At 42.2% G+C, this 26,287-nt stretch overlaps 1 protein-coding gene across 1 annotated transcript in view; it reads left to right on the top strand.

The window, feature by feature from the left end:
- The window catches only part of DDB1 (damage specific DNA binding protein 1), a 2,836,764-nt gene that overhangs the window by 1,214,613 nt on the left and 1,595,864 nt on the right, over positions 1-26,287 (top strand). Inside the window, exon 15 of the mRNA XM_044059793.1 lies at positions 9,916-10,023. Within this exon, the coding sequence (XP_043915728.1) occupies positions 9,916-10,023 (108 nt within the window). The remainder of the gene's footprint in view (positions 1-9,915; positions 10,024-26,287) is intronic.

Genomic DNA, 26,287 nt, shown 5'->3' with positions numbered 1-26,287 from the left:
CTTCATAGCAGGCTACATGCACTATTAGTTCTCTGCACTTTTCTTTGGCTTATCTACTGCACCCATGGTATTCACAAAGTGCCTAGCTCCAGTCATTGCATTTTGCAGGCAAAGAAATATTCAAATATTCCCATACCCGGACGATTGTCTAATTCAGGCAGAAAGCCAGGACATACTTTTGAATCATCTGGCCTTTGTTCAAAGGGTACTGACTTGTCTGGGGTACACCATAAACAAAAAGAAATCACAACTGGTACCCTGGCAAATTATAGTCCTGGGAGCAAGCTTGAATAGAACTCCCCAGATGGCTTTCCTCACGCCAGAGAAACGGATTCTTTTGACAACCTACTTCAAACAAGTGGCCACAAAATCCCAGTTATCTGCAAGGCAAATACTGCAAGCCTTGGGGTTCATGGCCTCCTGCTTTCTTCTAATTCCATATGCAAGGCTGCATATGAGGAAACTGCAGTGGTATCTCAAAAGCCTATGGTGTCAACATTAACAGGATCTAGAAGCAATGATTCCTGTCATAACTTGCGTATGCCTAGAGATCCGTTGGTGGGCAGAGGCTTGCCACCAAAACAGGAGACTACCATTTACACTAACCCCTGCCGTCCAAACCTTGACAACAGACTCATCAGACTATGTATGGGTGGCTCACCTGGCAGGGAGGTGCATTCAGGGCAAATGGAACCAAAGTCAAATGCACCTACACATAAATCAAAAGGAAATGTTAGCTGTACAGAATGCTCTGACAGCCTTCAAGGACCACATTCTTCCAGGACAACTAATAGTAAAGACGGACAACACCACGGTCATGTGGTACAGAAACAAGTAGGGAGGTACACACTCTTACCCGCTCTGCAGACTAGCCATAGCTTTGTGGAACACAGCCTTGAGCTACCAAGTGAATCTATAAGCTCAATTCCTGCCAGGAAAGCTAAATACACTGGCAGGTGGAGTAAGCAGAAACCTCATGGACCCACACGAGTGGAAACTGGAACCAAGGATTTTCAACATGTTGACAGGCAAATGGCATAGTCCAGATATAGTCCTGTTTGCCTCCCCCCAGAACCATCAATTGGACAAATTTTGCACAAGGATTCCCCACAAACTAGCTTGGAAAGTGGATGCTCTATCCTTCAGCTGGAAAAACCTATCAGTTTATGCCTTTCCTCCTCTGCCTCTGCTCTCCAAGGCACTACTAAAAATCAAACAGGACAAGCCAAAGGATGATCTTAATTGCACTAGACTGGCCATGCCAACACTGGTACCCCCTCCTGCACAGTGTGTCATGCTTGGCCCCATGGCACCTGCCTCAGACTTCTTTCCTGTTGTCTCAGCAGGAGAACCAGATTCTGCACCCTCAGCTTCAAATCCTGAACCTAGCAGCCTGGCTAATCACCTAATCTCTCCTATACTACCCCTCAGTAAATCAGTGATGGATATCATTTTAGAGGCTAGGAGGCCTAGTACCAGAAAATCTTATGCTGCAAAATGGAAAAGATTCTGTACCCAGAACCAATCTCAAGGGATGAGCACAGCAGTGCCCAATTTACCTTAGATTCTACAATATTTGACTGAGATGCTTCATAAGGGCTTGTCTTTTTCCTCCTCCAAAATTCATACCTCAGCCATTTCAGCTCATTATAGCACAGAGCCTCCCCTCTTTCCTCACCCACTGCTCAAGCAGTTCCTCAGAGGGGCCAAAAATCTAAGGCTACCCAGGAGAGCTCCAACTCCAGCATGGGACCTTAACTTTGTCTTGGAGAAACTCACTTTTCCTCCTTTCGAGCCAGCTGCTACTGCAGATTTAAAATTCCTTTCCTGGAAAACAGTTTTCCTTTTAACAATCACTTCTGCAAGAAGGGTATCTGAATTACAGGCCCTTATGGCAGTGGAGCCTTTCGTCATCTTTCATGCGGACAGGGTGTCCCTGAGAACTAATCCCTCCTTCATGCCCAAGGTGATATCCAGGGGACACACAAAACTGGCTCTTAATCAGTTCATTCATTTGCCACCTTATTTCCTAACCCACTGAACAAAGGGGAATGGATACTGCACTACTTAGATGTGCACAGACAGCTTAGATTCTACTTGGACAGGACTAAACCTCTAAGGAAATCTGAACAACTGCTGGGTGGCATTTGCTGCAGGGACAGAGAGGAAAGCTATTTCAAAGCAAACCATTTCAAAATGGATAGGCCACTGCATTAATTTCTGCTATAAGCACCATAGAAAACCTATCCCACAGGGCATTAGACCCCATTCAACCAGGCTGCATCTACCTCTATAGCCTTTCTCAGGGACGTCCCTACCAGGGACATCCTAGAGGCTGCTACCTGGAGTTCTGTACATACTTTCACCAGTCATTATCATTTGCCAATTTTCTCTAAATCCAGAGCTGGCTTTGCCTCTGCAGTCTTGCAAGGCCTTATAGCTGGTCCTAATTCTATTTAAATTCCTCCTCCCAACCTTAGCTTTGGGAATCTACCCAAATGTAATGACTGCAACAGTGAAACACAAAGAACATAGTACATTTCTGTACACTTACCATAAATGTAGATGTTCGAGTGTATTCACTGTTGCATTCCTGGTTACCCACCCTCCAGCCCCCTTTCTTCTTTTGGCTATACCTCTACTCTCACTTACTATCCTCAAAACCTTTTGGGTGTAGTTGCTTTTTGTTGGAGGCATATCCTTGTATTATAGATTTAATTGCTTCCAGTTAGGGGGCAACTGATATTTGGGGCAAGAAAAACTGATGTAATGGCGGCAGCTGCATGTTTTATACCCCTGATGACCTGGTGTCATGGAAGAAGGGACAGCAACCGACGCAGGACCCAAGACTTTGTTAATCAGGCCGACTGACTGCAACAGTGAATACACTCAAGCATCTACATTTATGGTAAGTGTACACAAATGTACTTTCTCAACCAGTCCCAAAAGACGAATTGGATCCAGAGTCTATGCAAAGTTCTTTTTCGGTCATTTCAACCAGTTTGTGAAACATACAAAATTCCGGACAGTCGTAATTTAGTCCATATTGCCTCTTCTGAGGGATGATTGGATGTGCTCAATAAATGGTATTGGATGGTTACTGAAGCAATCCAGAAGATTTCTCAATTTCTGGCTAGGAGGCAATCACTTTCAGTTCAGAGCCCTACCGTTCGGTCTCACCACAGCCCCCAGGGTGTTCACCAAGTTAGTGACAGTGGTAGCTGTGCACTTGTGCATGCTGGCAATCCAGATCTTTTCCTACCTAGACTATTGGCTTCTAACTGCTGCATCTAGGTATCCTCTGGCATACCATTTGAATCTGTTAGTCAGGTCCCATCTGTGTTCTTGAAAAGAAGCTTCATGGGAACAAATCCGCCTCATACATATAGAGATTAACAGATTAACATCTCGTCCTCTCAGGCTTAGAATTTCTGAACATGTAAGTAACATTAAAAACAAAAAAGCTAATAATGCTTTGTATAACCACTGTCTGGCACACAAAACTGCAAAATTCACTTTCATGATTATTGATATGGTCAAGGGCAATAAATCCAACAAAACCGGATGGCATTCTATTTTAAATTCTAAAGAAAAGAAATGGATTGTGAAACTAGGGTGGATTGTTCCCACCTGGCCTTAATGATCAGTTTTGAAAATGAGCCAATGAAGTTGCATTTGTATGTATTTAAACTGTAGCATTTGACTCTTCTGGTTTACACTGATGAAGGCTGTGTTTTTTTACCAGCCAAAACCGGTCTGGTTATTTGTTTTTATGCTATTATAATTAATAAATGTTATTTCCAGGTCACAGTTTGCTGGCTCAACTTGTTTTTTTGGATCTTTTCATACAGACCCACCAGTAGCGGTAGTAACCACAGATGTCTTGGCATTTCAAAGGGAGAATGATCCATGGGACATTTCAAGTTCAGAGGCCAATCTTCGCATCATTGTCTTGGAAATGAGGACAGTCCTGCTACCATTGCAGGTTTTTCAGGATGTCCTCCCCAAGGGTGTGGTCTCTATACAATCGGATAGCATGGCTGTTATCTGGTTCTTCAGCAGTAAAAAAGGAACTTGTTCTTTCCTTGTGTTTGGAAGCCATGAGGGTTTGGCACTGGGCAGTGTCTTAACACCGTTTTCTGTTAGCAGGGCACATTCTGGATTGTTCCAGTGTTCTAGCTGACAAGTTAAGCAGGACTATCCTAATTCCTCACAAGAGGTCACTCAGTCCAGTGGTAACAACTTTTGATTTTCAGCCACTGTGTCCAACCTTGCTGCGACCTTTTTCCTTTGTATCTTAACCACAAGTGCAGCAGTTACTTCACTCTATTCCTCCACAGGGACAATCACCAGAGGGTGCTGTGATCCACATTTTGCACCCTGGGTCTCTTGCAGGCCTTCCCTCCCCCCATTACCACATGTATATCACATAAGACAGTGTGAGGCCATGTATATCAGGGCCATTTTCCTCTTCTGGCCACATGTGTGATTTGGCTACACCATTGTTAAAATATCCTTTCTTGATACCACCCAAGTATTTGGCAACTTGGGAATCTGTCCCAAAGTTTGAATCTGACAAACATAGACAACACTGAATACAAAAGTTATGTGCTTAACATAACACTAGATCTGTGTTGTCTTGTTTTCTCCTGGTTCAGTATCCCTTCCTCCTTTCCCCTTCCAGTATTTTCATCTACAGCACTTTATGATTGGGTGGACCCCCCCTGGGACTTTGTTTTGAGCAGCCTTTAATTGTTGTTTTTTTCCCTTTTATGACTATTTCTTGTTTTTTTTATGGGCCAGTGTGTTATGTTGGTTATTGCATATACCAAGAAACACAGTCCAAGTAGAAAAGATGAAAACAACTATGAACAGCCAGAAACTCCCAAAAACTCCTTTAATAAACCACAGGTTTCTCTTAGTGCCTTGGCATACAGCCTTTAGAGTGTAATAAAACATCACACATTAAAAAACTCACTTTTATAATCCCATCCATTAAGTTATATCACTGACATTAATTATTCAATAATTTCATATGGTAATCAGTACCGGAATGGACAGAGTTGTCACCCCTTTCATACGATTACAGCAGTTCCCTATGGTGAGTTCCTTAGAGTAAGGAGATTGTGTAATGATGTTTTTGGGAGTTTATGGTTGTTTTCATCATGGTTACTGCATATACTCTATAAATGTAAGTTGACAAATTGTATCTGATGCATTTCAGGGCAAGCTGAGGGAATTATGGGTAAGGGAGGAGTTAGAGTCCTAGAGCCACAGTTTCCAAAAGGTGCTGAGGTCAGATCTGATTTGATAACCCAAAGACTGAACTGGACGAAAACAGGACAACATGGATCTAGCATTATGGTAAGTACTACAGGTAAACCAGGGAAAGGAAGCCAACAAACTACTGAAACACAAAAACCAAGTCAGCAGCATCAAGACCCACCACAGGAAGTATCAGGAATCCAAAAGATATAAAATAAAACAATTTATTGAAGCGCTTTTCGTTGCTTGTAATGTGGCAACTTCTTCAGAAAAGGTACACAGTTTCAAACGGTAGTTTATAAGTAATTGAGACATGTCATGTGATACACCTCCAGTAAGTCAAGTTCTTAAAGAAACATTTGCTAAAAAAACGCGTGTTCATAAAACCTAAATACAAAAGCTGCAAGTTTGTTAGATTAAAAGTGTCATCAAAACTGTTATAAATAGTTATACAGAAGGCATTAAACTGTTAAACTCAAACAATAACAAAGTTAGACTAAACTTCAAAATTACAGAATAATCAACCGGGTATATCCCTCTAAAATATAGAGCTAAAATGAATAGAATTATATTCAAGCAAAATACCAGTTACCGTCTGACTGCGGGACAGGGTTTATGAACACACCTATGCTATTTTAGTCAATAAAATTGACAACCCACTAGCAAGACATATAGCAAATAATGTGGGCCATAAATTTACCTTTAAAGCTATAGATCAAGTTCAAGCTAATTTGAGAAGTGGCCCACTGAACTTACTTTTATAGGAACATGAGCTTGAATGGCAAATCCGTTTGAAAGCATTTGTTGTACCAGGTTTAAATGATGCTTGTAACATTGCCTGTCTTCTGAAACTAAGAAGTTTGAGACGGTAACTGGTATTTTGCTTGAATATAATTCTATTCATTTTAGCTCTACAATATTTTAGAGGGATATACCCGGTTGATTATTCTGTAATTTTGAAGTTTAGTCTAACTTTGTTATTGTTTGAGTGTAACAGTTTAATGCCTTCTGTATAACTATTTATAACAGTTTTGATGACACTTTTAATCTAACAAACTTGCAGCTTTTGTATTTAGGTTTTATGAACAAGTGTTTTTTTTAGCAAATGTTTCTTTAAGAACTTGACTTACTGGAGGTGTGGTCATCACATGACATGTCTCAATTACTTATAAATTACTGTTTGAAACTGAGTACCTTATCTGAAGAAGTTGCCACATTACAAGCAACAAAAAGCGCTTCAATAAATTGTTTTATTTTATATTTTTTGAATTCCTGATACTTCCTGTGGTGGGTCTTGGTGCTGCTGACTTGGTTTTTGTGTTATGATAAGTACATAACTTTAGTTTGTTTCTGCTTGTTTTGTTACTGGATCCTCCTGTTTGTAATTCTAGTTAGGTCAAACTCTTTCTCAAGGGAGTTCTTCTGCACGTTACATGTCAAAGAAAAAAAAAAAACTTGACCACTCCTTAGGACTTGAACTATATATTAGAAAGAAAAACTCTTCCTTCTTTTAAGATGACTGCTAATTCTTTGAAGATTTTGACCTAGAAATCTGCCTTGCTGGTAGCCTTAAACTCATCTAGAAGATTCTGAGATGCATGCTGTTTTGTGCGTTCCTCCATTTTTTTGGTTTTTAATACGGATAAGAATAAGCATTCAAACCAATCATTTTTCATGCCTAGTTTTCTGAATTCACTCATCAGTTTATCCAGTTTTGTTTTCTTTCTAAACTATTAAAGCTAGGGGGGAGAACAAGTTCTTTGTTCATTTGCTGCTCTTAAACGGCCTGGGTTTTATTTAGAAAAGTTAAGACCTGAGAAAATTTGACCAGTTGTTAGTCTCTTTTGGTAAGACGAAAGTAGGCTTATTGGCTAAACAAACTAATTCCAATTGGATTTGCTGTAAAAGCCTCTTGTATTATGCAAATCATCTGAAAACTACTACTGTGATAGTTAAAAGCGACTCAGTATGAGCAGTAGGTACTTCAGGGGGCTGTCATGCAAGATGCAGACTTAAACCTTTCTCGAAGCAGTGACTTGGTCCTCCGTTCACTCTCTTCTCTAAACTTACAAACTGGATGTTCAGAATAGAGACTGAAATGCACTGATTAAGGCATCCCAAATTTAGATGGAGTACCCCCCCCCCCAAATCTGATTAAGCTCTGGAATTCATCCCAGATGTTAAGAATACTGCAGCTGTGATTTAACAAAGAACATAGTTACAACTGTGTAGGTAACTTACCATAATGGTATATGTTCATGTACATCACTATTGAAACACCTATTCCCTCTTTTGGGTATCTATTTGAAGGCTTACCTTGTGGCCAGAATGTGATATTCCCCAACTTCTTTTCTTTTCCCATCCTTAAAATTGTATTCTTAAAATATACCCTGCATTTAATGTTTTTGTCTTAAGGTTATAACCTTTCTCTAGGAAATGATTCTAGTGTCTTACTCTTCATGGCAAGAAAGTACTGAAAATGGCACATACATACCTTTTTATACCAGCATGCTGGGTGTGTGCCTAGGTGGACATAGGTCATGGTGGAAGGATCCTGAGCTTTGAAATGCTGGCTGAGTGGATGGGACCTTTATGGGGAAGTCCCAAATGTTACAAATTCTGCAGCGTAATCTGTTCAAACAACTACCAGTATGGTACGTTGCCTATACATATGTACTGTAGCAAAAGCTGTGGGACTAGTGGCATCATATTGTTTCTTGCTCTTTAATTTCTCAACAAGTCTTTTGGGTTTCTAATGCCATGATGGGAATGGACCCCATTTTTAAGTCAGGGTATGATTAAAGGTCATGAAATTAGTTTTGTTTCAGTCTTTTATGTTAACAAGAAGTGCTCTTTGCAGCACTTGCAGCATGCTCAGACTTGACTCCTTCTGTAATTCATATGGAGGTACATGTATTGGTAGCATAACTACATATGACTGTAAATCTTTTTTTAGACCTGTTGCTGCTATTACTGTTGGAACTGTTTTGAGTATCCTCCTTTCACATTGTTTCCACCTGCAAATCCTGTTGTTTTGTAATTTTGTATTTCTGTGATCATAAGACTCTGTAATCATTGGGTGTAGCATTAGAGTCCTCCCAGGAATTTAAGTTGCTGGGGACTATGTCCCATTAGTTGAGAAATGAATGAAAATTGACATCATCAGATAAAGAAGTTATGTACTTAACCATAACATTCCATCTGTGTTGTCTATTTTTATTCTTCATCTCCCCACCCACTATCCCCTGCAATGTTTCATGACTGATTCTGGAGGAATGGAACACGTCAAAGGCATCTGTATCTTTTGTATTGAACTCCAGTTACGGCATTTATATTAGTCTTCCTGTTAAGCTGCAAACAAGAACTGAGATATGTTAAGGGTGGTTCATTATGGGTAGGGTAGGGAAGGAGCTCGAGAGTTTGTTGGACGCCACAAGCTAATATAATGGCCAAGTCAGATCCAATCCCATTAGTTGAGGAGGAATGAAGATGGGACAGCATAGATGCAACGTTATGGTAAATTGCAGTAGTTGGTGTCCTTAAACCAGTCCACCCATTTCCTTGTGTTTTGTAGTGTCAGTTACTTTTAGAGAGCGAGAGACCTTCTCATCTTGGAAGTCTGCTACCATTTTAGATTCTTTTTGACGTTTGTTCACTGATTGCAGAAAATTGAAAAGCATTTCACTCCTTCCACTACAGGCAGAGAAGGATTGCAAGTTGCTGAGCAAACCTTCTCCAAGTAGAATGAACAAAAGCAAAAAGTAATGTAGTTAGCAGTGAATCATGAAGTGGAAAATGATGCTTTTTTGATTCCCCTTCACTAGAGGCTTGGTTGCTTCCACTATTTGTTTCAGGAATGTCTCCATGGCAGACATTAGTGCTTTGCTCATCTGGTTCTATATTCACACCTTCACAAAACTTTAGTGCTCTGGACTGTGACTGCAATGGTCAGGCCTCAGACTTCCTTTGGTTCCTCAGTGCTTTAGGAACTTTGCCCTTTGAGCCTTTGCCTCTCAGCCATCTTGTTGCTCCTTTCTGCAGTAGCAATTTTATTATTTTTGATTCTTTCCAGTCATTTAATGAGCAAAGAGGGTTCCTACTGTGACAGATGAATTGCCACCATATAATTTGGTTTGTGAAGAGGCACTCTTTAGTGGTCTCACATTATTTTACCATTGTTCTGCTTTTCTTGGATATCTGGTGAGGCCATGTTTGAATTTGTAATTTGCACAAATATATGGCTGTGTAGTACAGTGTAGGTGACAAACTTTACACATTCTCATAATTTACAGTAGATCTGATCTTTCAGTTTTTGGGGTGAAATGGTGGGATTAGGCACTACTAGACACTCATGGTGTGGCTTGTGTTGTGATGAAGTGTGTTGGATGGTGTATGGCATGACAAAATGTGTTGGTCATGTAGTCCTCCAAACATGAGAACTTTAGAGAACAGCCAGGTTCATAGAGCAAGGAAAGGGCATCTCCGCTGCAGACCAACTGAGAAGAGGATTCTCTAACTAAATTGATATGGCAAAAATTCACCTACTGTTTTGTATTTAATTTTATTTTGTGGACCAAGTGCTATTTTGATTGCCTGCTGCATTTTAACAAATTTGCAGTAGTAAGCTCTTTTTTTTCTTCCCCTCTCTAGAGATTATTCCACGCTCCATTCTTATGACCACATTTGAAGGCAGCCATTACCTGCTGTGTGCATTGGGAGATGGAGCCCTCTTCTATTTTGGATTAGATGTCGAATCAGGTGAGGTTGATCAAATTTCTGAATGCATTACTGAGCCTGAATTGTGTTCCGACTGTCTCTTCTGAGGTCCCTTTGGTCAGAGTGCCAGTTTTTATTGTGCTTAAGTAAAAGAAAATGGTGCATAAGCAGCATCTGATAATGAGACTGGAACTGTAGCCATCAGCATGAGATCAAAAAACAAACTCAATCTTGTCTTTTACTGATTATACGTTTAAGAGCATACTTGCCTTAAAGGTTAATTCATGGCATTTTTAGTAACTGTTTTATATGTTGTTCATTTCTGCATGCTTGGTGGTTTGCAGTATTTTTGAAAGTGAAGTGCCTGTGACCCTTCTCTTAATGTAGTAAAACTTGCTGCAGTGCCATTGATTTTAAGTCGCATCACTGACGTAGCATCAGGGAACTAATAAGATGGTTGAGGTATGAAGTGCCAATGTTAGAGTGCCACAAATTTCCAAAGGTTAGGATGTTTTCTGGATCAGTAAAACTTTTATTGTAACATAGGGTTGTTGGGGTTGTGCCAGCCACCTTTCTTTCAGTTCTTGGAAAAAGAAAACTCTGGCCATCAGCAATTTGTTTCCTGCCTTTTATAAGGTCAACATTTTGTTTTTTGCTGTTTTCATACATAAGGCAACAGTGATATCATACTGTTCCATTGATCTGAATACGGAATGATATCTAACGCACCCGAGTGTTGGTTTGGAGAAGTGCAAGCTGAGGATCAGATACTGGCTGAATTGTAGTTGTCAGTAGTTGCTTTATACACTGTACTGGATATGTAAATTTGGAAATGCTGACACAAGATTTCTTATTTGTCATTTGTCGAGTCCATCTTCTCGCTCTGGCTAGTATTTCTGACACACATGTTCTTTGCTTTCTTTCCCACCAGGTACCTTTGAACCCATCTGGTTTACCACAGTCCATCTGTAAGTGCACTGCAGGACCCTATCCTACTGCCTTTTTCATGACTTTTTTTTGTCAGTCTTGAGTCATGCCTCCTTTAGTTGCTGCTGATGCACATTACCTCATTTGTTTATTTCGCTCTGTGTTTTGAGACATGAAGATGGCTTAGTTAACCTCCCTGCCTTACAGATCTGAGATCTCGTGTTCAGTCGTGATGTGATATTGGGGTTTGTGTGTTCTCTCAGCATCTGTACGAGTTTTCTCTGGTACTTCAAGTCAGAAAAGATTTGCTGATTGATTGACTGTTGCATAATTTAGTGTCCATAAGCATTACATTTAGCCTTGCCTTTGTGTCTTAGGTTGTGGCCAAAGAGAGTCCACAGGGGTCCAGGGAAGTAAATAATGTGGGAAGAAATAGCCAGGGAATTATGGCTAGGCTTGTATAGGCCCTAGGGCCGATAGCCTAGTACCAACCTATGAACCTATGATGATCAGTTCACATATCCACTGCTTTGTACACAAGTTTAGTCATTAGGAAAGCAGAGTTCCTGTGCATCTTCCAAGTGTGTACTCATTTTTACAGGAGACTTCCCTGTTCTCCTAAATTGAATATGCACACCACTGTTTTCAAATTTTGATTTCTGAAATCCAAGTACAGATACATATCTAAATCTAAGGCAGAAAAGTGACGTACATAAGCAGACATGATTTGCCAACTGAAATGGGTAGTGTAGTATATACTGAACTGCAATTAAAGGAGTATTTGCAAAAGTTATGAAAAATCATATTTTATATATTTACCTAAATGCAAGAAAGAGTGATGCTGTTATGTTAGGGGATGGTGTAGAGAAACAAAATCATCCTTAACATTTAATGACAGTCTGGCAAAGCTTCATTTAGTTTGCTTTTGAGTTTACTTTGTTTTGCTGTGTATAACTCTTTCTGACTTCTAAAACCATTTTCATTGAATTAAAAAAGAAATTGAATAAAGAATGCAGCATTGAATAACTTCCCCTTAGACATGGTCCTGTTTTAAGTAAATGGAGACAGTAAGGCTTCATCTTTTTTGTCAACAGCCAACCCTTCAACCACAGCAGTGTCTTATTGCCAATAGTATGGGCTTGTCAAGATTGGTGACAGGTCAGAATGTGTTACTTCGACTTATCAGCAAAACTGTGAGACAGGCTGTAAGTGTCAAAATGTACGCTTGCTGTCCTGCATCCGTGCTTCCCCTACTACTAATATGAAGATTTTGTTGTAGAGAAAGGGGAACAGTCTAATCTCTATATAATTGTTCCATATTATCCATTATAGTGCTTTCATAACTGATCCTAACCAGTAGTTGCACTTGAGGAAACACTCTGCAAGAAATTGTCAACAGCAGAGTTTTTGCTGGGTTGGTCCCTTGAAGTAAAGGATGCACTCAAGACGGTAACTTTGAGTTTTGTTTCATTTTGCACTTAAGTTGTTGGTGGGACAGTTGTCTCCTTCCTTGTACTAGTAGTAGTATTTTTTCTATGCTCCCATTTTGCTACATACAGACCCAGTAGTAAGATCTGATTATCTTAAAAAAAACAAATAAATAAATATATACAGGGCAGATTTCTCATTCAGACTCAGATGAAAACTCAGTTTCTGATTCGCCATGTAGGGTATTCTCTTTCTCTGAAACTGTTTCTAGAATGTTCCAGTGTTTAGTGAGACAATACTGAGGTTTCTTAGCCCCTCAGAAAATACTATGAGTTGTTAAAGAAGGAGATTTGTAGACCCTGCACCGTTCCCACAGTTCTGTCAGCTTCGGCTAATGTGTGTTACTGCTTGCAGTTTTCCTGACAGTGGACCATCTGTCCCTAACAGGCAGATAAGATGTATGAAGTTCCTCAGTCTTTTAATTTTTTAATCCCACTTCCCAAACCTTACCCCTTCTTCCTCATTCAGGTTTCCTGCAACATTAGATTTGAAAGATGCTTGTCATCACATTCCTATTCATCCAGACTTAAGGTGTTACTTAAGGTTCTCTGTGCCTGGATCACATTGTCAGTTCCCCTGCCTTACTGTTTGTACTATCCACTGCACCAAGAGTGTTCACAAAGTGCCTAGTTGCAGTTACAGTTCATTGCACACTACATGGGTATCCACATATTTCCATGTTTAGGCAATTTGCTTATCTTTGCAGAGTCTTTTTCAAAGTGTCAGGAATTGGTCTTGGATGAGAGGTCTCGTATACAAATTGGGATTCCAAGAGAACTTTCAAAAGCCTTTCTAGGCTCTTTCAGACAGGGTTGTATTTCTGAGATGTCAGCTAGACACCACAGTTAAAAGAAGTTTTTTTCTAAAGGAAAACAAAAACAAATGTGTATCTAGATCTATTTCTAGGGTTTTCTACTCGGATTATGGTCACTGCAAGGGAATACTCAGGGTTTTGGGTCTCATGGTGTCTGTGATCCTCATGATACCCTTGACAAGACTCTACATGAGAAAGATGCAGTGGTGTCTGAAGTGTCTTTGTCTTGGCACCAGCACCCCATGTTTTTCCAGATCCCAGTGCTAGGGTTTGTCAGCAGGGAATTCAGGTCTCCCGTTCTCCCTCCTGTTCAAAAGCAGTCAGTCAGCACAGATGCCTTGGAGTTCGCTTGGGGAGCAGTTTCAGGAGGAATAAAAGTGCAAGGTGTGTGGGACACCAATGACAGATGCACACACACACATATATATATATATATATATATATATATATATATATATGTGTGTGTGTGTGTGTGTGTAAGAGATGCTTGTCTTGATCAAGGCACTCAATTCCCTGAATCATCTTTGGTCGCCTGGACTGCTACAAGTTGTTGCAGGTAATACCTCAGTCATGTGGTACATCAACAGTCAAGGGGGACCAGGTGGTATCCCCTCTGCAGACTAGCCATGTAAGCTTGGGATATAGCTTCACAGCACAGTCTTTACTCTACAGCATCTTACATTCTGTCAGAGAAAATTTGTGTGGCAGACAAGCTGAGCAGGACAAAGGCAACCCCTCACGAATGGAAACTAGATCAGGGGTCTTCCAAGATTTAATCCATCTGTGGGGTAGTTCCTCAAATATAGACCTCTTTGCCTCCTGTCTGAACAATCAGCTGGCAAGATTCTGTCTCAGGACTTCAAGAAGCCTTGAAAGACCGATGTTCTTTCTCTTCCTTGGACAGGAATGTTTATGTATGCTTTGTCACCCTTTCCGTCAATATCTCGGGTACTTAGGAAGATTCATAAGTAATCCCCCAGGAACATTGTCGTGACTTCCTTGTGGCCCAGGCAACCGTGGTTCTCCTTTATTTAGTAATAGCAAAGAACAATTAACTAGAGCTTCCTCACAGACTTGTATCTACTCATGCAAGAACAAGAGTCTTGGATACACCCCGACACCAGTCAGCTTCAGTTGACTGGATAATAGTCTCATGGCACATGTTTACTGAGGATGTGCAGCAGATACTAATGGCCGTAAGAAAGGCTGCTACTAGAAAATCATTTTTTTTAAAAAAATAGGTAGGGTTTTTTTAGTTGGTGCAAACAACAAAACCAACATGCATGTGTGGCTAGTTCTCTGGCTATACAGCATTTGTGAGAGTTACTACCCTATGGCCTTTGTTACTCCTCTGTCAAGGTGCATTTATTGGCCATTTCAGCATGCCTGCCCTCAGATACTTCTCTTTCAGTGCATTCTCATGTCAAAATATTTTTGAAATGGGTTTTGCTTAAGATGCCTTCAAGAAAACTGGTAGCCCTTTGTTGGTATCTTAATTTTGTGTTACAGAAGTTAAGGGGGAGAGGATGCTCTATACCTTGGATATCCACAGCTGATTTGGGTACTATTTTGACAGAACTAAATATTTCAAATCTTTAGGTTAATTGTTCAAATCTTGTGAAGGTGTAAACGGGCGGCCTGTGTCAAAACAGAGTATTTTCAAATGATTGCCTGAGGCTATTATTTTGTTTTACTAACCACAACAAAACTATTTTAGGCAGGGTCAGGGCCCACTCTACCAGATCTTTAGCTTAATTTGTGGCTTTTTGCAAAGGGTTGAATTTAGAAGTAGTCCAGAAGGCTGCCACTTGGTCCACTGTATACACTTTTACAAAGCACTATAAGATTGATTTCTTCTCTAGGTCCAGATCAAGCTTTGCTGGTGTCTTTCTCCAGGGTCTACAGAGCTCTTCTGTTTCCACCCTATAAATGGGGTAAGCTAGGGTAGTCTATCAATATAGCTAAGACTAGTGCAACAGTGATCAACACAATGAGCATAGTACAGTTGTATAAGTAAACTTACCAAAACAGTAGATGTTCGAATGATCACTGATGCAGTAACTGCTCCTTTCCATCCATCCATTCCCCATTTTTGTTTTTTTTTGTTTGTGTCGTTTATGCCATGGTATGGTGGTTATTTTTTTCTCCTAGCATTACCGTTTTAGGGCTGAGCCTCCCTCGGTCAATTAGCAGGAAAGCTCTGAAGGGCTTGTTGCTCAGACTTGTCTTTTAGTCCACTCATCTCAAGCTGGCAGAGATTTTGGGCTCATGGAAGGTGCTCTGAAGCTTGGGAGGCTGTCTTTTATATCCTTGGCAAGATATGACCCGTATAGCTAAGGGGCACTGCAGCAGTGATCTTTCAGACATTTACTGTTATGGTAAGTCTACTTAACACAACTATACTTTTCTTCCATGTAGTGCTGTCTGTCAACTGACTTCCTTTTTATATTTATTGGCTTCATGCTGGAGAAGTTTGTTGTGTGCAAGTTGTTGAGTTTCAGTGGCTAGCTGAACAGTATTTGGCCATTGTGGTTTCAGGAACTCTGCAATGTGTAGTCATAACTAGAATGCCACTGTCTGTGGCAGAATTCCATTTATTTTTATTGCCTGGTATTTATTACTGTTTTTTGTTGAGTATTTAGGTGTGTGGCTGTGGATAGGTATGTCTTCCAGAATTATTACTGCATCTCGTCTTGAGGTTCCCAGAGTAAAAATATACATGTTTTTAAACCAGCAGATGTGTTTTTATTACTTTTTGTTATATTTGCATGCTGGTAGAGAGAGAAACAATTATCCTCTTCAGTCTGCCCTTATTGGATGCTTTTACTCTGTTCTTCTGCATAGGTATTTCCGTGTGTGTTTAAGTGTTATAGGGGACAGTGTTTTGGAAAATGGTCTGCGGTAAAGTGTTGCTTGCTCTGCAGTGTCTGGTGTGGCTCTTCCACTCGGGCACTTTTTGTGCGTTTTATTCCTTCTCTTTCTGTGCACTATATCTTTGGAACATAGTGTCGCTGTGACTTCAGGATTCTTTCATGCTTGAGTAGCTTTATAAAAGGTCTCTGAAATATTTTCTTAAAGCAGTGATACATTTTGCTAATGTCAGTGACTCAACAGGTGAGCACAGCTTACCTTTGATTTTGAAAGACTGGAATAAGATGGATTTTACTCCCATACCAGATATAATTTTCTGGATGTGACACTGCAGTGCAGCATAATGGGAGTTGCACTCCTGGGCATGCCTTCCTTCTGATGAGTTGTTAAAACAGAGGTCCCTTCTGCCTGAATTGGTGGTAGCTCATGTGAAAGTAAAATATCCCGCAGCACTTATGGAAGAGATGAGGAACTTTTACTTAGTTCTTCATACAGTGTTTTTACACAGTCTTATTTTATATGTACACTTTTCAGTTATATAAAATTTGTAATTTCATCTTCCGACATTTTCACTTTAGATGCACATTACTTCAGTTCCTTCATTCTTTTTTTTCATAATTAGCTTCGACTTCTTGATATAACATCACAGTCCTACATCTTATTTTACAGTAACTCCTTCCGTCTACATTTCCATAAAAAAAAAAATACTGCTGTAAACAAATTTGTTTACCCTCTCTCATGATTTTGCTTTTTCTTGTGCCCCATGTACGAAAATGGATTGACGGATATTACAGCAGTCAAAAGATACTCTGCTGTGAATTTCTTTTCCAAAACATGCTAACTCTTCCATTTTCTGTTAAGTCATGCTCCGCTGTCTGCTCTACTTCACAATGCATTGCATAGTCTTTCACTGATGTTCATCGTCTTTCACTGTTGCAGTCATTACCCTTGGGTTATCCTGCTGGCAGTCTACCCTCAGTCGGCCAGAATTACAAAGTCTAGGTCCGGCGTCTGTTGCTGTTGCCTCTTCCCTGACGTCAGTGCACCAGGGGTATAAAAGATACAGCCGACGCCATTTTCTTCAGTCTTTCTTGCCGCGTGGTGCCTGAAGCAAGGCAGTTCGCAAGTGCCGGTCGACGACTCCTGAGATTTTCAAATCCGAATTTCAGAACCGAAGTCTTCATTAAAGCTAAGTACCCTGTTGGGGAAACTTTTTTCTTGCTCCAGACCGATGTCAGAAAAAGTTAACAATTGTATTTCTTGTGGGAAGCAAATACCTCATAAGGATTTTCACTCTTACTGTATTCCTTGCCTAGGCCCTGATCACAATGTTGCTAGCTGTCGGTTTTGTGCTAGATTTACAATGCACTAAGTGTCGGTTCGATTTTGCATTTCATTACTTTGGCCGAAGATTTAATTATATAATGCCGTCGGAACAGCCGACGACCGGAGTTTACAAAAAACGCAAGGAAAAGGATAGGCATCCGAGGTCCAAAACCGACGACGAGGCCTCCGCTAGGCCAGTCGCCGGTTCTCATTGAGGTGCTTTCGCAGCCCCTGGCACCCGCTACCAACTCCCACGTTGAGCTGACTGGGCCTCTGGATACTCAAGGTATTGGACACTAGGAAATCATTCCCTCATGGGTCTGGAGCCGCTGAGCAGGCATAGACTCCTGAGGGTGTCTTCAGACCTACACAACTATATATTAAGCCATCTTCAGCTTTAGAGACAAAAGACTAAAGCAGCTCTAAAGACAAAGAAACAAGTACAGCATTCTCCTACTCAGACTTCCATGCCTAAAAAACAGATTCTCAAAATGGCCGAAGACCTCATTACTTGATCAGGGGTTCCCATCCCCCTCCTGATAAGAGGCCTAGGCAAGAGACAGAGTATGATTCTTCTGATCAGGTTTCTATTTCCTCTGATTCCTCTTCTGAACTGGATTATTCCATGCTTCCCTATGAGGATTCTGATGCTGAAGAATTCATTCCTTCAGCCTCTCCTCCTGAGGATTATTCTTCTGGGGAAACCCTGCATACCATGAGGGAGCATTTCCACTGGGAGAGCCAAGATTATTCTGAATCTAAGAAAAGGCTCAGAGACTTTCTGCTACTTCCTCAGCACAGACCCCTTGCTATTCCTCCTGTTCTAGACATTGTAGATGATGTATTTTCAGAGTCCGGCCTGTCCCCTGACTCTCTACCTCCTGCACCTGCTAATCCAGATAGATATTACAGGGTCCTGGATTCTCATAAATTCCTATATAAAAACCCCACTGCTGACCCAGAAACTGTATCTCAGGGTTCCAAAGGGGTTAAAGCTTCCACTGCAAAAAATCCTGTCCCCTCTGATAGGGATTCTAGGGCTCTAGACAGATGAGGGGAAAAAGTATACACTTCTGCTACCTTGGCTGTAAGGGCTTTAAATTGTCAGTTTCATATGCTTAATTATCAGCAATATTTAATGTCACTGCTTAAACAGAAATTGTTGACAAATACTGAATGTGCAGAGAACAAGGAAATGCAGGATTTATTGCATGCAGCTGAACAAGTGGGAAAGCATACTTTGCAATGTGGTTATGATTCACTGGAGACCTCTTGCAGGGCTGCTGTTAAAGGTTCTGTTATTAGAAGGCATGCTTGGTTAAAGGAACAGATTCTGCCTGATCATGTTAAAGCAAAATTATTAGATGCTCCATTACAGCATGATACTTTGTTTGGTACTAAAGCAGAAGAGGTGTTGAAAAAAATGGAGGATAAAGCAAAATCCATGCACAGTCAAGGATTTCTTACAGGTACAGCCACCCAGGTTTAGCAGGAACTGGCCTTCTAAATATTGGTCCTTTCCAGTGTCAGACAGACCACAAAGAGGCAGATACAGGCATCTCAGAGGCAGATCTCAGCCTCAAGGCTCATACAGGCCTAAACAATGGGGTGCTCCTACCTCCAAAAGCGGAGAAGACAAATCACAACCTTACAGGAAACAGTCCCAATGACTTTCCTCTGCCATATCCAAGCACTTTTCTTTTGGCAGCCCCCTTAGGGAGAAAACTAGCACTTTTTTCATCAAATTGGCAAATGTTTACTCAAGGCAAATAGGTCCTGAATATAGTGTCCCAAGGCTACAGGTTCCATTTTCACACCCTACCAAGGTCAAAAGGTATGCCAGACCTGCCACACAATCAATGGGCAGAGGCACAAAAGCAAATTACAGCTCTCATGGACATGAGGTCCATTTAACAAGGAACACAACAAGAGCAGGGGCAAGGATTTTACTCCAGACTTTTCCTAGTGCCCAGAAAGGACAAAACCTTGAGACCAATACTGGACCTGTCTATACTAAATACTTTTCTGGAAGTTCCAAAATTCAAGATGTTGACTCTGCAGCAGCTACTGCCCATGCTGTACAAGAAGGCTTGGCTCGTAACTTTAGACCTAAAAGAGGCATACCTGCAAGTCCCAATCAGACAATCTTGCAGAAGATACCTCAGATTCATAGCTGGCTCAATGCACTACCAATTCTCTGCACTGCCCTTTGGCTTATCTACTGCGCCAAGGATCTTCACAAAATGCCTGGCACCAATTATTGCGTTTTGCAGACAAAGAGGAATTCAAATATATCCCTACTTGGACGACTGCCTAATTCAAGCAGAGAACAAAGACATTCTTCTAAAGTATCTGGCGTTTGTAAAAAGATTACTAATTGGCCTAGGGTACACAGTAAATGAAAAGAAATCAAAACTAGTGGCCTCTCAAGAGATAATATTCCTGGGTGCAAGCTTAAATACAACTGCCCAGATGGCTTATCTCACGCCAGACAAACAAAAGCAACTGACTTCTTACTTCAAGAAATTGGCAACAAAAATCCACTTGTCTGCAAGGAAAATCCTGCAGGCCTTGGGTTTCATGGCATCCTGCATTCTACTAATTCCATATGCCAGACTGCATATGAGGAAACTACAATGGTATCTAAAAAGTGTTTGGACTCAGCATTGCCACAGCCTGGAGACAGTAATTGCATTTATTCCCTGCCTGCAACAGGTGTTTCGATGGTGGGCAGAGGCCTGTCACCACAACAAGGGTCTGATATTCAGTTTACCCACAGCCAGACAGACACTGACAACGGATGCATCAGATTATGCCTGGGGGGCCCATATGGCAGGAAAATGTATTCAGGGCACATGGCCTGTAAACCAGATGCATCTTCACATCAATCAAAAGGAGATGCTAGCTGTTCAAAATGCCCTGACAGCTTTCAAGGACCTGCTTCATCCAGGACAGCTACTGATAAAGACAGACAATACTATGGTCATGTGGTACATAAACAAGCAAGGAGGTACACATTCCTACCCCCTCTGCAGACGAGCAATGACCTTATGGGACACAGCATTGACTTATCAAGTTCACCTGCAAGCACAATTCCTGCCAGGAAAAACAAATACTCTGGCAGATGAACTAAGCAGAAACCTCATGGATCCCCACGAATGGAAACTGGATCCACAAGTCTTGAGCATAACAAGGAAATGGGGATGGCCAGACATAGATCTATTTGCCTCCCCTCACAACTGCCAATTGCAGAGATTTTGCACAAGGATTTATCACAAGCAAGCATGGAGAGTGGACGCCCTCTCTCAGTTGGAAAAATCTAACAGTATATGCCTTTCCTCCACTGCCTCTCCTTCCCAGGGTACTCCTAAAGGTCAGACAAGAGAAGTCAAAAATGATACTGATTGCACCAGACTGGCCACGCCAGCACTGGTACCCAAGCCTAAAGAGCTTGTCTCAAGGTCTAGCATGGATATTGCCTCAAACGTCTCACTTGCTGACCCAACAAAACAATCGGATTCTGCACAGCCAACTCAGGACCTTAAATCTGGCAGCATGGCGGATAATGTAGCCATTCAGAACACCCCTCTTTCAAAAGCTGTTATGGATGTTATCTTGGAGGCCAGGAGGCCCAGTACCAGAAAATCTTATGCAGAAAAATGGAAAAGAATCTGTGCTTGGAACCAGGAACAAGGCATTGACACGTGTGTACCAAATATCCCTCAGATTTTACAATATCTAACTGAGATGATGAACAAAGGCCTTTCTTTCTCATCAATTAAGATTCATGCGTCTGCCATTTCAGCCCATTACAATACGGAACCACCTATCTTTTTTCATCCTTTAATAAGGCAGTACCTCAGAGGGGCCAAAAACATTAGGCCTCCAAGGAGAGCACCAATTCCGGCTTGGGACCTCAATTATGTTTTGGAAAAACTCACACTGCCTCCTTTCGAGCCAGCCTAAACAGCGGATATAAAATTCTTATCCTGGAAAACAGCTCTGCTCCTAGCAATAACCTCTGCAAGACAAGTCTCAGAGTTACAAGCACTCATGGCTGTGGAACCTTTTATCATTTTTCATCCAGACAGGGTTTCTCTCAGGACAAACCCAATATTTATGCCTAAGGTGGTGTCCAGTGTGGCCCTCAACCAAACCATTCACTTAGGTTCATAGGTTCATACTAGGCTATCTGCCCTAGGGCATTTATAAGCCTAGCCAGAGTGTGTTTGGCTTTCGCCACCCCTTGGAATGAGTATACTGTGCCCATTTTAAGGTTTAGTTTACTGTACCTCTGTCTAGCAGTGACACAGAAGTGACCCCCGGGGTAAAACTATGATCTCCCATTGACTCGTCAAGATTTCTCTTGCAGAGAGTCAGTGAGGGGCTCTGCCTAACATGGACTGGGATTTTATTCCAGAGTGAAGGGAGCCTCTGGGTTATGAATCTGTCCCTCCAGCATGTCCTATTTATTTCTGTGCTGAGGTTCAAATCTCTCGCTCGCGTAGCTCTGGTGGATTTGGATTTTCTGCGGTGGAGCATGTCCATTAATTCCGGGTTAGACATGGCCTTGTACGTCAGGCATAGATCGCCTCTGAGTAGGCGGTATGCTGCTGAGTAGAGCTGGAGTTTCTTTAGCCGGGCAGCATATGGCATATGTTTGAGTCCCTTGATCCTCTTGGTGAGGTACTTTTGGGGTCTTTCCAGTTGCTGCAGGTGTCTGGTAAGGTACATCCCAAATGGGGCATTGTACTCAATTATGGGCCTGATGAGGGAAGAGTAAAGGGGCACAATGACCTCTCCCGATCTAGATGTGCATCCCTTCATGATAAGGTGGGCAACATAGAAGGTCTTTCTAACCACTTTGGCAATGTGAGTGTCAAACGAGAGGTTACTGTCAACTTGGGTCCCTAGGTCCCTAATTACTTCTTCCGTACTTAATGGATTACCACCTATGTGGTAATTTGTGGGCACTTTGTTTTTCCCAAAGGGTATGACTATACACTTTTTGGCGTTTAGTTTAAGGCCATGGCTCTGGCACCAGTTTTCTGTTTCTATGAGACCCTTTTGAAGGATGCTTGTGTCCGCTGGAGAATCAATTATGGCACCCAGTTTGCAGTCATCTGCAAACTTGGTCAGCCACAATCCTCCCATATTAGCCTGTACCTCAGAAAAATAAATACCGAACAAGAGAGGTCCCAGGACCAAGCCCTGTGGGACGCCACTTGTGACTGGTTTAGAGTCTGACATGGCTCCAGCAATTCTGACCTTGTGGGTTCTGTCCTTGAGCCAGTTTGCAACCCATCTTATGACATAGGGGTTTATATTTAAGCTGGAGAGCTTGTCTATGATGCCCGAGTGGGGTATTGTGTCAAGGCTTTGCAAGGTCAAGGTAGGCTGTGTGAACTACCTTACCCTCATCAGTGGCCTTGGTGACTGTTTCAAAGAAGTCGACCAGGTTCAAGAGGCAGGATCTGCCCTTAACAAAGCCGAATTGGGTAGGATCCAATGTCTGTAGGTCCCCAATGTCTTTGTTTATCAGTTCCATAATGATCCTCTCCATAGCTTTGCAGGCCAGGCTCGTCAAGCTTATGGGGCAGTAGTTTCCAGGGTTCGTTGAAGTACCTCCTTTGTGGAGTGGGACCACTGTTGCTGTACGCCATTCTTTGGGTACATATCCTGCAGTAAGGCTGAGATTAAACAGCAGCCTTATGTGTGGGTTTAGCTCTTCTTTGAGTTCATGTAGCACGCAACCCGGGACACCGTCTGATCCCATTGATGCTGTGTTTTTAGCTTTGGAGAGGGCGGCTCTCACCTGGGCATCTGAGATGTCAGGGAGGCAACACTCTGCTGGGATAGATATTTGTTCTTTTGTGGGGGGGTGGATTTGCACTGAACCTGTCTGCTAGTATGTTGGCAATGTCTGTGGGTTCAGTGTATTTTTTGTCATTTTGGACTAACTCTGAGCATATCTGGGAGTTTCCACCCAGGTTTCTAACATAACTAAAGAAAGCCTTGTGATTATCTTTAGTGTCTTGTGCAATTTTTCTCTCAAAGTTGGCCTTGGTTGATTTTATGAGTGTTCGTAGTTTTTTACTAGTACTGATCAGAGATGCCTTCCCTTTTAGGGATTTTGCTCTATCATGTAGTAGCTTCCTCCTTCTGTTGTATAGCTTATTAATGGCTGGGGTCCACCAGACAGGACGCCTGCCTTTGGGGGAATGGGTCTTGGTTTTATTTGGGATTGCATGATCCATGCATTCCTGTAGGTGTCCATAGAATGCATTTATAAAGGATTCAGCAGAGTGGGCTGTGGTTTCCACTGGCCCGGGGGCCTTGAAGGATTCCACTTCAGTCTTAAGAAGTGTGAAGTCAGCTTTTGAGAAGTTCTTCACTGTGGTCTTCTGTGCTGGGGGTGGGGGCGGGATGTGGATTTCCAGGGAGATTAATTTATGGTCCGATCTTACCAATGAGGGGTATACTTCTGGTATGGAACATTGTGTCACCATGTTTGTGATGATCAGGTCTAATATGTTTTCCCCTCTTGTGGGAGAGGAGACTAGTTGTTCCATAGCATTCGAGTTTATGAATTCTAGGAACCTTTGGGCTAGGCTGTTGGGGCTTGAGTAATGCTCCCAGTCTATGTTTGGGTAGTTGAAGTCCCCCAATATGATGGTGTTTAGAGAAACCTTCATATTCTCCATTGTCTTTAGGAAGGCCGAGTGGGGTTCCTGAGTTTGAGTGGGTGGTCTGTAGCATGCTACAAACTGGAGGGCAGTTTTGCCCACTGTTAGTTGCACATGGATGGTCTCCGATGCTTCGTGCATTGCCACTAACCTGGAGGTGTGGGTATCCTTGATGAATATTGATACTTCCCCTCCTTTTGTGGTTCGGTCCAAGTTCTGGGGCCGAAAAGCATGATATGAGGTATAACCTGGTAGTGCTGGGGTGCTCTCGGGAGCCTTGAACCAGGTTTCTGTCACTGCACAGACATCGATGTTCTCCATACTGAGGAGGGCTTCGAGAGCATACATCTTGAGGTTTAGACTTCTGGCGTTGAGCAGCATTACCCTTAGATGTTCATCGTGCATACAGCTGCAGTAATCACATATGGGTTTTCAGCCGTCAGGCGGTCCCTCGGTCGGCCGAATTCCAAAGTCTTGGTCCGGCGTCGGTTGTTGTCGCGTACTCTTCTGACGTCAGGAAGGCCAGAGTATATAAGACACAGCCGACGCCATGTTCTTCAGTCTTTTTTGCCGCACGGTGCCCGAAGCAGAAGCAGTTCGCAAGTGCCGGTCGGCCAGCTCCTGAATTACGAAAAATATTTGGAACCGAAGTCTTCTTAAAGCTAAGTACCCCGTTGGGGAATCTTTTCTTGCCTCAGACCGATGTCAGAAAAAGTTAATAATTGTATTTCTTGTGGGAAGCAAATACCGCATAAGGATTTCCATTCCCTTTGCATACCTTGTTTGGGCCCAGACCACGGCCTCGGGCTGTCGCTTTTGCGCTACCTTCAATAAACGCACTATCAAGCGTCGGGCGGAGTTCGCCCAACACTTTTTTGGTAAAGCTTTTGATTATAAAATGTCGGACACTCCGACTACCGTTTTATCCAAAAAACGCAAGGAAAAGGACCGCCAGGCGAGGCCCGCGGTCTCCACCGACACCACGCCGAAACATGCTCCACATGGTCCGGTTCTCAGTGAGACGCCTTTGCAGTCCCTGACTACCGACGACACTCCTTCGGCGGTGTCTTCTGTACCCGAGACCGCTGGTTCTTCGGCCCTTTCCCAGACTACAACCGAAGCCCCTGCTTATGCCGAACCTACTAATGTGGACAGATCTACATCCACCCATGGTGTATTTAGGCCTTCATCCTCTTTCTCTATTAAGGCCTTCACTAAATCCAAAGCAGCCAGGCATCACACTAGGCCTGCTGCACAAGGCCCATCTCCTGGACCCATGCCTAAGAAACACATGCTTAAAATGGCTGAGGACCTTATCACTCTTATCAGAGGTTCTCAGGCCCCTCCGGACAAGAGACCTAGAGTGGAGGAGGAATCTCCCTCTTCTGACCAGGGATCCATTTTATCAGAGCATTCTGATGCTGAGGAACACTCTTATTCCCCTTTTGAGGATTCGGATGCAGAGCAGTCTATTCCTTCTGTATCCCCCCATGAGGATTTTTCTTTTGGGGAAACCTTGCACACCTTGAGGGAACACTTGCACTGGGAAGGCCAAGACTTTTCAAACTCCAAGAAAAGGCTTAGGGAATTTCTTTGGTTACCTCAGCATAGACCTTTGGCTATTCCCCCTGTTTTGGAGGTACTGGATGATGTCTACTCGGAGGCTTGCTTTAATCCTGACTCACTGCCTCCTGCACCAGTTAAGCCTGATAGATATTATAGAGTACCTAGTTCTCATCAATTCCTCTACAAAGCCCATAATGCAGACCCTGAAACAATTTCTCAAGGCCCTAAGGGAATTAAGGCCTCCACTGCTAAGAATCCACTTCCTGCTGAAAGGGAATCTAGATCTCTAGAAAGGTGGGGTAAGAAGGTTTATACCTCGGCCACCCTAGCCATGAGGGCCTTAAACTGCCAGTTTCATATGATTAAATATCAACAATTCCTGTTATCACAATTAAAAAACAAAATGTCTCAACCTGAACAACCAGATTTAAAAGAGTTACAGGATATGATGCATAGTGCAGAACAAGTGGGTAAACACACTTTACAATGTGGTTATGATGCCCTAGAGGCCTCCAGCAGAGCGGCCGCTACAGGATCAGTCATTCGCAGACATGCATGGCTTAGGGAACAAAATCTGCCTGATCATGTGAAAGCAAAACTTCTTGATGCACCTTTACAAAAGGATGTT

This window comes from Protopterus annectens, chromosome 17.part0 (assembly GCF_019279795.1).
Source record: "Protopterus annectens isolate FY-2018-M chromosome 17.part0, PAN1.0, whole genome shotgun sequence".
NCBI classification, from domain to species: Eukaryota; Metazoa; Chordata; order Ceratodontiformes; family Protopteridae; genus Protopterus; species Protopterus annectens.
This window is presented reverse-complemented; position numbering and strand designations above follow the sequence as displayed.